Source organism: Budorcas taxicolor, chromosome 4 (assembly GCF_023091745.1).
Source record: "Budorcas taxicolor isolate Tak-1 chromosome 4, Takin1.1, whole genome shotgun sequence".
NCBI classification, from domain to species: Eukaryota; Metazoa; Chordata; class Mammalia; order Artiodactyla; family Bovidae; genus Budorcas; species Budorcas taxicolor.
Genome location: NC_068913.1, coordinates 111,293,878 through 111,308,163, shown reverse-complemented (window position 1 = coordinate 111,308,163; position 14,286 = coordinate 111,293,878). Strand labels below are relative to the sequence as shown.

The window sequence follows — 14,286 nt, the reverse complement described above, 5'->3', positions numbered from 1 at the left end:
TCAATGTCACAAGCTAACCTGAAAAGATTGGAATTCTGTGTTTGTTGTTAGGTCTTCACTTGACATTCCGTATTTCTTATTGTTCAGAAAAAGAATGTGTACATTTGTACATTTTTCTAAGTTCCAGTTATTGGTGAGTGTTATTTGAAACATAATATGAAAATGCACTTGACAGGCTACCCTGGAGGTGACAGCAATTTACAAAGTATGAACATCCTATATTCAGGGCAGAGCAATGTTCCCCTTTGATTTAAGTTTTCTGATATCTGTAAATGCCACTGTACTCCAATAACTATTTAGTTTTCAGTGTCACCATTGGTCATGTGGAAAGTATTTTTTCTGGATTTAAAAGAGCACATATATGTACACATATGCTTACAGTCTGTCCTCATTCAAGATATAATTTCAGATAGATTGCAGATACTCTCCACTGTGTCTGATTGATCTCAGTTTTCACACCTCTCATAACACCAATGCTAGATATATGTTTGCTGGATGATCAAACATATATCTGTTAATTCCTATCTCTTAGGATGGGAGCTTGTGGGGTTTACAGACACAAACTCCAATTACATCTCCAACTAGCCCCAACCCTAGTTATGCTAGGCTCAACCCTACTGCAGGAGAATGCCACCCCAAAATACTCCAGAAGAGTGTATTCTAGGGTTTACTCCATCTATAAATTGGGTACATAATCCAGGTATAATGGAGAAAAGACTATCTTCGTGAAATTTGCAGTAGTTTTCTCTTGGACTAAAAGCAAATTTAATGTGAGCAGCAGCATTTCTTGTTGTTGCCATTGAGAATAATCCTTTACTTTGAGATGATTAGAGTAAGTTTCGAGGGAGAGAATGGAAAATAATTTTGAGAATACGGTGTGTGGTTTCCTGAAAATTGCACTTCTTAGAAACAGATCACCTAAAAAGTATTTTTCTATCCAGAACCATACAGGCAGAATAAATAGCATCTCTTTCCTAACCCCTGCCTGTATCTGCTACACTTTTGGTCCAAGAATTCTGAAAAGACCTGCAGAGACACTGCTTGGCTCAATGGCACAGCAATAGAAGTAGCACACGGAGATAACTCTGTCAAGGTCAGTGTAACTATTGTGGTCAGGTAGACGCAGTATGCATTATTTAATTTTCTTTCTCATTGGATAAAAGCTGTGATTGTGCGTACGACAAACTGTAGTCAGTTGTGTGCATTTTTATCCCTCTTTCCAAGGATAGCAAACACTGCAATAAAGGATAAATCAAAATGTATTTAGTTGACATCCTGTTTTCTTCTTCGGCTTCCCTTGTGGCTCAGCTGATAAAGAATCCGCCTGCAATGCAGGAGACCTGAGTTCAATCCCTGAGTTTGGAGAAGGGAAAGGCTATCCACTCCAGCATTCTGGCCTGGAGAATTCCATGGACTATAGAGTCCATGGGGTCACAAAGAGTCAGACATGACTAAGCGACTTTCACTTTCACTTTTCTTCTTGGAGGGGAAACATGTTTTAACCTTACTTTGCTCCTTTAATTGTTTATTGGAGGCTTAATTCTACATATTAACACATCTGTTTGTCTCAGGGTTTTATCCATTTTCCTTCAGAATTTGATTCCTACTAAAATTAAAATGTTTCTGGGACAAATATCATTGGGAAGTATTATCAGGTCCTGAGAAAGTAGGCTTTGAATGCAAGCTTTCATGGGTGATTGGGATGAAAGAGAAGAAAGAAACATGAAAATAGAGATATTAAACTTCAAGAAGAATAAAATCAGGTATTGGCTGGAGGCAGGGGAGCCTATTACCATACCACCAGTTTATCTCCCACTAGATCTGTTTGTACATAATGTATCTATGAAAATGAAAGTGGAAGTTCGCTCAGTCCTGTCAAACTCTTTGCAACCCCATGGACTATACAGTCCTTGGAATTCTCCAGGCCAGAATACTGGAATGGGGAGCTGTTCCCTTCTCCAGGGGATCTTCCCAACAGCAGGGATCAAACCCAGGTTACCTGCATTACGGGCAGATTCTTTACCAGCTGAGCTATCAGGGAAGCTCTGGTATCTATGTATCTATTGTATCTATATGTTCACAGAAAAATCAGGAATTAATGTAGACACAGCTGATTTTTCTCACATAATAACCTAAAAATAAATTATTAAGCTTATACATTTAAAAAAGATTTTGTAGACTGAATTTTTATAAAGATTCCAAACAGTTGGACCTCCATTGAATTTCACCCTGTATCATACCCATCCTAAACACAACTTTCAGTATTACAGATTAAATTAAAAGTAGCACCAGATGGTAAAAGGATGGCTGAGAAAAATTCAGGAGAGCTGTTAACTATTGGTAAGATGAAAACTTTCAGTGATAAACTAGGTTGAAACTGGTTTGAGGATCAAGATAATATTTGAGAAAATTATTTTTAAAGAAATCAATTTTTACTTGTATATTCTCTAAGGAAGCAATGTTGTTCTAGTAATGTATAAGAGATGAAGTTCAACATGATTTCTATATGCTTTGATTTTTTTAAATCTAAATTTTACACAATTGGGTCTAGAGTGTTAAAAGTCATTCCTATAGCATTTTAAATTTCATGGAATTAAACAAATATACAATAACAAAAAAAGAGTCATAATATGCTTTTAAAATGAAAGGTCCCACAGTGAAATATAAGGAGACTTCCTCTGATCTATTGTTAATTTTATTCCTGAAATCTGATTTGACTTAAAGAAGTATGTGCCAATAGGTGCACTGGAAAATTTTAGAAAATAAGATAGAAACTATCATAATGTGTTTTAAAAACATATCTTATTCGAATCACATGTTTACATATAGCTTATAGACCTTCAGGGATCCTACCTTAAAAAGAACAGTTGTTTTCATCTTTTTTATAGGCCTCTTTTGGAATTTTCCTCTATTTCCTTAATTAAATAACATGCTTAGATTGTTATGGGCTTTCCAGATAGCGATAGTGGTAAAGAACCTGCCTACCAATTCAGGAGACATAAGAGATTCAGGTTAGATCCCTGGGTCGGGAAGATCCCCTGGAGAAGGGAACAGCAACCCACACCAGTACTCTTGCTTGGAAAATACCATGGACAGAGGAGCCTGGCAGGAGGTAGAGTCCATGGGATCACAAAGAGTCAGATAGGACTGAGAGACTAAGACACACATAGATTGTTATACACTAACTTTTCTATCTTAAATATCTATGGACTCCCCACTATGAAAGATGAAGGTTTAGTTTTCTCTCATTCCTCCTTCACCCCACCACACATAAATCTCCTTTTTGTCTATTACCCCACATCTTACTAATCACACTTGCCATGATATCAGCATTCAATATTTACATCACTGTGTGAATACTATTCACAGCTGAGTCAAGTATTTACGCTATGACAACTTTTCCTGTCCCACATAACTTACAGATTTCTGTCTTTAAAAATTAGCATACAGTTATACACATAAAAACATCTTTATTGAAAAATAAAAAATTTTGTATTACCTAACAATGCCCCCAAACCTTTCGTGTCAATGACAGTAGAATTTATATAGATCTACTTGATCAAGCACGATGAACGTTGGTCAGATAATTTGTACACAACTTGCAACATGAAAAGCAACTCTGTGGACCCCACAATGACCTCTGGTTGTAAAGAGACCAGTCCAGTGAGACTCACTGACTTTCCATTCACTTTGCAATTTTCATCTAGATTCAACCTTTAACATCTAGATTTAATCAAGAATTGGAGATGAGTTCATGGATAACTGGAAATACCAATTGTGTATGTATGGGGGGGGGGGGGTATCAGAGAGTGTGATCAAATTGAGGACTCAGCAGTTTCTTTAAAACTAGAAACCTAGGGCTTCCCTGGTGGTTCAGTGATAAGGAATCAGCCTGCCAAGGCAGACCCCTGATCTGGGAAGATCCCACTAGCTGCGGAGCGACTAAGCCTGCGTGCCATGAGTACTGAGCCTGTGCTCTGAGCCCAGGAGTTGCACCTACTGAAGTTCATGTGCTCTAGAGTCTGTGCTCAGTGACAAGAGAAGTCACCACAATGAGAAACACTTGCAGCACAACTAGGGAGCAGCCCCATCTCACTGAAATAATTAAATTAAAAAACTAGAGACATACATTTATATCCATGCTATACCTGGGAAAACTTAGGAATCATTTAGTCTAAAACATGCACTTACTATTTGGAAACAGAGACCCAGAAAGTTACCTGACTTGGAGTCTATTAAAGTGTGTGCATGTATATATATTTAATTTCCATGTAACATTCCAAATTTCAAGTTATGTAGATAACTTACAAAGTACTTTATAGTAAGTAATCTGTAATTATATGCTGTTCCCACATAAGGATAATGTTAGGCTAAAATTAAAGTTTAGGCTATTTTTATTAATTAGCATATATTAATGTTAAAGCATTCTTCAGGTTGCTTGTCAAATTTATTATATGTCTGGGCAATAAAATTATTTTTTCTACACTATTAACATTCCTTAAGATAGTACCACATAATCATCCAAGCACCATTTTATTATTATAAAATATTGTTCCAAGAAAACATATATAAAATTTCATTATCCTATGTTATTAGAAAACATATTCTTTTGAAAATAAAAGGGAAAGAATGAGTAAAAGTACTTTATAATTTTCCTGTTTATTTCTATCAGCACTGTTCTCATAGTTCAGGAAACTATAATATGCAATTAACCTCTATATAAATACTTAAATTTTCATGGAAAAAAATGACAGATTCCTGTTTCTTAATTTCTCAAGCAATATATTTACTAAGCTATATGCTTAAGTGAGTCATGTAAAATAACAGAAAAGATATAAGAACAGTATAAATTTCTACCTGTGCCACCTCCCTGTAGTCAGCAGTAAAAAATGAGTTAAATATTAATTTCAATGAAATGTTACTGAGGTTAATTTAAATATTGTGGCATTTTATATTTGGAGAGAAAAGAGAAAACCTTGACCAAAAGTTAGATTGGCAGTTGCAACCTGTTCACCAGGGCCATTGTAACACTGAAACCTTTAGAAAGGCAGTGACTAAAAGCAAGGACTAAGAGTTCAAGCATAGGACCAATCCAATGAGTCAAGGTTGTCTCTTTTCACTGAAACAATCATAGAGTCAAAATTAAAATCAATAATTGTATAATGAGCAACTGAAGATGTGAGGCCAGAGAGGAGAGAATATGAGCACATCTCAAAGGATTCAGTCTCTAATAATAAGGGAGGAAAGTCAGGTGGGGCTGGAACCAGTGGGAAAGCAGATGCTTGAAATTTCAAATATGAGAATAAAATGGAATCTGCATAAAGACCATAGAATTTGTATTTCTTGGGATTTCTTTGGAAGGAATGATGCTAAAGCTGAAGCTCCAGTACTTTGGCCACCTCATGCGAAGAGTTGACTCATTGGAAAAGACTGTGCTGCTGGGAGGGATTGGGGGCAGGAGGAGAAGGGGATGACCGAGGATGAGATGGCTGGATGGCATCACTGACTGGATGGACGTGAGTCTGAGTGAACTCCAGGAGTTGGTGATGGACAGGGAGGCCTGGCGTGCTGCGATTCACGGGGTCGCAAAGAGTCGGACACGACTGAGCGACTGAACTGAACTGAACTGGGCCAAGATTTGATCATTCAATTGTAGCATGGTGATCCTTTGCCTTATACTACTAGGTACATCTTGATATTAACAGGTGAGGAGGACCATTTACAAGGTCCAGGACCTCATAGACGTGGGAGTGTATCTGAGAAAACAGAAAGGTAACTTGTGGGTCATTTTCAAACACCATGAAACTATACCTTTCATCACTCTACCCACCAACCAGATTATTGTCTGTCTTTGAGAACAAGCCATGGAATCAGTCAGGTGAAATACAGGGTAAATTAGAAGCTACAGAAATAATTGTCACTCCAACATCTTTCTGTCAGTGATGGAAAATGGCATGAAAACTGATCCTTCAGATATTGAGGAATCAACACTATAACCCCTGTTTGAAATCCATATTCTACATATAAATATTTATGAAATTCAATTACTTTTTTTTCTAATTTAGCAAATCTTCTTAATCCTTTGGGCTGCCCTGGTGGCTCAGATGGTAAAGAATGCACCTGCAATTTGGGAGACCTGGGTTTAGTCCCTGGGTTGGGAAGATCCCCTGGAAGAGGGCATGGCAACCCACTCCAGTATTCTTGCCTAGAGAATCCCCATGGACAGCGGGGCCTGGTGGGCTACAGTCAATGGGGTCACACAGAGTCAGACACGACTGAGCGACTAAGAGCATGGCAGTCCATCCTTTACTCAGGCCTTTCTCCATAGCTTCTTTTATTCAGGCCTCTATCATGTCTTTTTGGGGAGTATTTTAGCTCTCTCATGGGAGAAACAGAAGATGTTCTAATGACTAAGTTTCATGGATGGCCACTTTTTGCTTTCTGTTATGACCAGACTTTGTTTTGTTTATACCATAGAAGATGCTGAATATCAATGAAGCTGATGACAAAAAAGTAAAACCTAACACTAGTTTAACTAACTGTAATATAATCAAATTGTTAAGAGTAAAGCCCTTTGTATCAGTTATACGAGAGACAGTATAATTGGCCTGTAATCTAGCCTGGAGAATTCCATGGGGTCACAAAGAGTAGGACACGACTGAGCAACTTTCACTTTCACTTCCATACAAGAGACAGTTGTTTTTAGGCTTAATAAAGATACAAATAAGCACACACACGTGTGTATGTATTGGTAGATATATATACACATATAAAGAATACATGCGTGTATATATGAGTCTATAAATAGCACATATATGTTAAGTGTATATACTTGATATAGATAGATATTAAGAAGAGAGGAATAGACACCCCTCATAATGCTTGATCGGAGAAGGCGATGGCCCCCCACTCCAGCACTCTTGCCTGGAAAATCCCATGGACGGAGGAGCCTGGTGGGGGGCAGTCCATGGGGTCGCGAAGAGTCGGACACGACTGAGCGACTTCCCTTTCCCTTTTCACTTTCATGCATTGGAGAAGGTAATGGCAACCCACTCCAGTGTTCTTGCCTGGAGAATCCCAGGGGCGGGGGAGCCTGGTGGGCTGCCGTCTCTGGGGTCACACATAGTTGGACACAACTGAAGTGACTTAGCAGTAGCAGCATAATACTTGATATATTGTCTGCCCTCACTACATAATATATTTAGCAAGAGAATATATTAAAATTTAAAGGAGGTTCAACAGCTTTGAAACAAACTACAGGTGATTTATAGTTAAATGGCTGAAGTATAGGCTTGCTGAACATACACTGCTAAGACCACAAGCCAGAGGCCTATCTATTTAAGAACAACAAAGTCACGAACTGTTTATATCTTAGAAATCAGTTAGTCCCTCTCTCACCTTGAATAGAAATTCTCCGCCCTTCTCGATGGAAGGCCATTTAATCTCCATTTTTCCAAAAATTTTACTTTTTAAAAAATGAGTCATTGCTGAACAATTCCATTAAAAATGTTTCATTACATCCTAAATGTTGTCATTATATTGAGTTAAATCTTCAGCAAATTTTGTAGTTCAAACTGGTGACAGGTGACTCAGGCTATGCAAAAAATCACACTTTAGTATAACTATAATCAATGGCCTTAAAATTTGTACCATCATCACCTTTTTAATTGCCTTTTTCTTTAGTGAGAAGAATTCACATTTGAGGGGAACAAAACTGGGTCTGAAATTCCAGCAATTATACCTAAAAGCTATATAGAGTTGAACAACCTACTTTATTTACTCTCCGGATTTCAATAATCTCACTGCTGATTTCAGAATGACAATTTCTAGGGTTAAGAAAGAAAGGAAAAAGAAAAAGAAAATAGAAGGGAAGAAATAAAATGAATATGTTCTCTTTCTGTATGCTAAGGCGCTTTAGTGGTGTCCAATTCTTTGCGACCCTATGAACTATAGCCTGCCAGGCTCCTCTATCCATGGGATTCTCCAGGCAAGAATACTGGAGTGGGTTGCCATGCCCCTCTCCAGGGGATCTTCCCCACCCAGGGATCAAACCCAAGTCTCTCGTGTCTCCATTGGGAGGCGGGTTCTTTACTACTAGTACCACCAGGTATTATCAAATATATAAAGTTGAAAAAAACAGTTCTGTCAAATTTATATTAAATTCCCTACACTTATAAAGTTAGAACACCATTTGTGGTTTTGTTTTATCTTAAATCATTATGTTAGAACTTTCCAGGACAAATTTCTAAGAATCTACATTCAGAAGAATCAGTATGTAGTACTAGTCTCAAATAACTCATAAAAAAAAGAAAGAAAAAATGCCTCAACTTATATTAACACAAATTTCAATGTGTTATTTTGATCTTTATTTCTATTTTGACATATAAAATGAGTCTTTAAAAATGGTAATATTATTTTTGCTTGAAGCATGTGTAAACATTTCATGGTGGTAATTAGTGATATGTACTCCAGATTATTAAAAAAGAGAAAAAAAACTTCCAATAAGTATAGATTGTTTTCCCCAAAGGATAAAAACAAGGATTCACTGAAATGAAAAAGAAAACTTATTTCAAATACTTTCTCAAAAGGATAAATACACATAGAGACAGAGTATAATGAAACTACAACGCCCTTTCCAAGGCTCCCTTTTTTCCTCTGTAAAGGGATGATCAAACTATCTACCTTGTGTTTCTTTGTTTCAGATCAGATTATATGTGTGAAAGTTCACTAAAAACTATTTAAGTACAATGGATTATTATTAGACAGCCATGCAGGTAAAACAGCCACATATATATTCTATTCCCAACATTTTAACATCTTTAAAATGTGAGGAATGAGGACATTAGGTACTATGCCAGGTGTCAAAGCTACATAGATGCATAAAATATGTTCCCTAAGCATTCAGATACTCCATGTCAGGAGCTTCAGACATATTCATATTCTTTGATTCAATAAATCCATTTCTCGGGATTATTTTCAACAGAAATAATCCTAAATATGGGGAAAATATCCTATCAAAAGGATGTTGTTGCATGGTTATTTATCAGTCAGTCAGTCAGCTCAGTTGCTATGTCATGTCCAACTCTTTGTGATCCCATGAACCACAGCACTCCAGGCCTCCCTGTCCATCACCAACTCTCGGACTTTACCCAGACTCATGTCCATTGAGTCAGGTGATGCAATCCAACCATCTCACCCTCTGTCGTCCCCTTCTCCTCCTGCCTTCAATCTTTCCCAACATCAGGGTCTTTTCAAATGAGTCAGTTCTTTGCATCAGGTGGCCAAAATATTGGAATTTCAGCTTCAAAATCAGTCCTTCCAATGAACACCCAGGACTGATTTCCTTTAGGATGGCCTGTTGGATCTCCTTGACTAGACAGACTTTTGTTGACAAAATAATGTCTCTGCTTTTTAATATGCTGTCTAGAGTGGTCATAACTTCTTGGTTGGTTATTTATAATAGCAAAAATATTTGAAATGGTACAATTATCAACTGTATGCATATAGCTATATTATATAATTTCATTTTCTTAATAAAATAGTAGAGTCATTAAAATTATAATCATTAAGAATATGATTGGAAAGTACTTTGATCTCATGGTTAATAGAAACAGGGACAGAAGTTGTGAGTTAACTATAATTACCGGTAGGTAAAATTTTAGAAAATGAATATGTCATGGGGGAAAAATAATGAAAAGAAGAAATAGTTATTACTAACTTTGGTTGGAAAAATTATGTGTGAAATTTCAATAGGGGCCTCATTTCTCTATTTTGCAATCTTATGATGGATCTACTATAATTATAATGATTTTATTATATTTTTATTATATATTTGTATATTTTAAATGGTTTTTTTATTATAGAGATAACTATGATATGAAAGAGTGAGCTGAATAACAGATTATATTATTGATGAATATATGTAAAACTCAGATATTATTAATTTGGTCATACTTGCCACAAAAATTATTGGAAAAAATAAGTCTATTCTCTATCTCTGTTTCTCTACTGCTAATATACATCAAATGTCCCCGGCAATTTCTTTTAAAATATATAAGCCATGGTTTAATTAACAGATATCTGGGTTAGCAAATTAAAAAAAACAAAACACTTTTCTTATTTCTACTCATTATGTCCCCAACATGAATTTAAACTGTCTTAATTTCTTTTACAAAGTTAACTTTTATGACCAATGCGTTTTGTCAAGATCAAAATCTAAATGCATGAAGAATTAACCTTGTACAATAATGAATTAACAAGATCTGAAAAAGATAAAATGAATCACTAAATGATAATCGTTAGCAAAAAGTTCCACTCTGGTCTCTTAGGGGGAATGATGGAACACTCTTTTATTGAACCCCATTATCCTAATGAGAAGATATTCTACACTTGATCATAGGCAAAGGCTGGAGAAGATATTGTAATGAATTACTGCCAGTGCTTAATGAAGACATTTTATAATTATTGAAGCCACATCTGTTTGATTAACGAGTCCTTTCCAAGATCCATGCATCCTCTGCTATTTAGTGGATGGCACAATGCACAGACTGTGTATAAACTCTGGTTTCTCTTCTTTCATGATGGGAAACCTTATCTGCCAATGGCAAATGTTGCTCTTAATGAACTTAAAAAATGCTAATCTCCATTTTGTGCAGTCTTTGTTTAAATCTTAGTTCAGTAACTTCTATCAGTGGGCCTTCCTGATAGCTCAGTTGGTAAAAGAATCCACCTGTGCAAGAGACCCTGGTTTGATCTTGGGTTGCAAACATCCATGGGAGAAGGGGTAGGCTACCCACTCCAGTATTCTTGGGCTTCCCTTGTGGTTCAGCTGGTAAAGAATCCACCTGCAGTTTGGGAGATCTGGATGATCCCTGGGTTGGGAAGCTCCCCTGGAGAAGGAAAAGGCTACCCACTCTATTATTCTGGCCTGGAGAATTCCATGGACTATATAGGCCATGGGGTCACAAAGAGGCACAACTGAGTGACTTTCACTTTTAGTCACTTATTGATTTGTGGCATTGGGCAGGTCACTTAATACTCCATTGCCTTAGTTTCTTTTTCTGGAAAAAATAATACTAATTTTATAGTGCTACTGTCAGGATAAAAGGAGATAATAAATTCAAAGCTCTTATAATAATGCTTGGGCTTCCTGGGTTGCTCAGTTCTAAAGAACTTGCTTGCCAATACAGGAGATGTGGGTTTAATCCCTGGGTTGGGAAGATCCCTTGGAGGAGGAAATGGCCACCCACTCTAGTATTCTTTCCTGGGAAATCTCATGGACATAGGAGCCCAGTGGGCTACAGTCCATGCTGTCGCAAAGAGTCAGACATGACGGAGCTCAGGACAGCTGTAGCATCATCATAATGCTTGCATAAATACTAACTCTGTACCAAGCACTGGCCATGATTCTAAATAAAGTGAAAATTTGGTACTCCATCAGAACCTTGATATTGTTATTGTGTACATAAATTAGTTATGTATTAGTCATTCTTTTTGAAGAACATGATAGCATGATTCTTTTAATGTCTCTATGCTCTTCAAAATACAGTCTCACAGACACAGAAAATAAATTTATGGCTACCAAAAGGGAGAGGGAGGGGGGTACAAATTAGAAGTATCGAATTCACAGATACAAACTGCTATACATCAAGTAGATAAGCAAAAATAATCTATTGTATAGCGCTGGGAATTATATTCGATATCTTGTAATAGTCTATAATGGAATATAATCTGAAAAGCATAAGTGCATCATTTTGCTGTACACTTGAAACTAATATAGTATTATAAATCAACTCTACTTCAATAAAAAAAAGAAATTAAAAAAATGAGTGTTCTCAGTTACTCTGACTTAGAATGCCCTAGAGCAAGCAACCTTGAAATTCCAAATTTGTTCTAACAGAAAAGGGATTAGAAAAGAAAGTTGCATATTTACAACTTGATTGTAAAACATACACACACAGTAACCACATCAATATAAAACCTCATAAAACCCAAGTATTATTTCTACAGAGGACACATTCTTCCCAGCCCTCAGTTACAAAGGTAGGAAAAGTTGGACTAAGGCTTTACTTGAGCTATAGGTTTTTAGGGAAAAGTGTCTGTCTAAAGCTGTGTTAATACAGAGGCCACTGGATATCAAAGCCTGCTTCATTGAATTCAGTCATGTAACCGGGTTCCTCTGGAAATATGTTTACCACCAAGATAGGAAGTAAGTTTACCACCAAGACAAAAACTTGAAACAGCCATGTGTTCTACTGGATTTGTGTTTAAGATGAGGGGAGTTCCAACCTGCGAGGTCTAGGTAAACTACACTAAACGTCCAGGAAAAGTTGTGGCATTTTAAGAGTTTTCTCTTAACAATTCCATTTTCAGGCAATGCAGGTATACCAATAAAAGTAATTTGCTCCTTGAAACTTTGCCATCATAAAATCTCCAGTACAATGCCAAGTACATAAAAACTACTTGGTAAAGATTTTCTAATTAAATGAAAAAAGTAAGTGAGCTAGAATCAGTTTCCAGTCTTTCTACTAATTTTAAATAGTGAAAGAAGGCTTGAAAATGGAGGTCTTTCAGATTCTCTCTTTAAATAAGGTTTACTTCATTGAGGATATTCATATATATTTAAATTTACTCATTTGATATTTAACCAGCTTGTCAAGATTCTTATTAAAATGGAATTTAAAATTAAATATATATTTGATTGAGAAAACTGTTCACTTAAAAAAGAAAACTTTTCCTAAACCCTTGCAAATTTAAGTAAAAACATTTGCAATTATTCCCACAAGTTAATGCTGAAGTATTATTTCCCAGAATGCTTCTTTTTCAGTCTTGACTTATGGTTGGCTTGTTTATTCCTATTGTACCCTATGACATAGTGTTTAAAAATATTAGATCTCCTTTATAAACATCATTCATTAGTGCTACTAAGTGAAGGCCCCATATTGTCATATTACAATTCCATTCATGCAAACTTATCCAGAGGCTTGTGCCATACATGCTTATGATTTTCAGATATATGCTTAAGACACATGTTAAAATAAAATTTCACTGCATAGGCAGGGATTGCAAAGAAAATAGTGAATTACAATGGAGTTTCCAAAATGTCCTTCTAAGAAGAGTGATTTTTCTTTTTTTTTTTTTTGAGCTAAAGACAAAAATATATACACACATATACATGTATGACTTGATCTAATCACCAGGGTGTAATAACAAGATGTTTATAAACATTCTGAGGATGACAAATACCCCTGGTGAATAAGGCCATCATGTCAAGTTCAGAAAAATAGGCATCCACAACTTCTTCCATTGCAGTCCACCGATGGTTTAGTTTTAAAGGAGGCACGTGAGCCATCTTGTCAAGTCCCTTGTCATATAATACCTACTTGTATTTTCTCTGAACTCTGACATGCTTTCCCTATAAAAATAAAAAGGGGACATACTAATTCTAATTCACAAGCACTGCTCTTCACTAATCAATTCCACTATGTCAGAGTTGATAGCATATTGACTGATGTACCAAAGTTAACTCTGGATTTCAGATTACAAAAAAGAAGTGGCAGGAAATACCTATCAGGGTTTCAATGCAAATGTTTGAAGGAAAAAAAAAGTTTTTTTGCTATCTTCAGTAAAATATTTTCCTGCAAAAATTATGTAATTTCTATTGAATTCTATATTTTTTAAAAGATGAAAGCAATTTAACTTTCAGAATTTCAATGTCCTTTATGGGACCTAAACCATCATAGTATGGGAATATTGGTAATGTCTTTAAAATATTTGTGCATTGGTCAATACTTCTCCTAGGGCTGAAAATCAGTGTACATAAAATAAACACACAGTTCTCAGCTTCATATTAGCTCTCTTCCTGAATATTTTCATTTACCGCACTAGTCATTTCAACTCTATGTATCAGTCATCTTTTCCTCCATTTTTATATCTAGCAAATCAACAGTTTTTATTGTTCTGTCTTTATCTATTCAACTCTTCTTCACTTCCAGTGAAATTAATTCACATTTATGTGACTGGTTTCTGGTTTCTCTCTCTACTGCTAATCTTTCTCTCTCAAGGCCACTCTAAGAGCTCCCCCACACCAAGTTTCCTAAAGCGTCCACTTAACAGGGCCACCTTCTACTTCAAACTTTAGAGTAGTTCAATATTACTCTTCTGTCTGGCACTGATGACCCCGAGTTCTATTTCTACCCTCACAATTTTCCATTAGTTATGTATATGAACCTTATGAGCGGATTCATCTTGTCTATTCCTTCGTGAATCAGGAGAACTGAGGGTCCA

The 14,286-nt window shown here is 36.2% G+C and overlaps 1 protein-coding gene across 1 annotated transcript in view; it reads right to left on the bottom strand.

Annotated features, from left to right (window-relative positions):
* CNTNAP2 (contactin associated protein 2) overlaps positions 1-13,351 on the bottom strand; it is a 1,656,810-nt gene extending 1,643,459 nt beyond the window's left edge. The window contains exon 1 of the mRNA XM_052638430.1: positions 13,246-13,351. Within this exon, the coding sequence (XP_052494390.1) occupies positions 13,246-13,351 (106 nt within the window). The remainder of the gene's footprint in view (positions 1-13,245) is intronic.
* Positions 13,352-14,286: the final 935 nt, after the last annotated feature.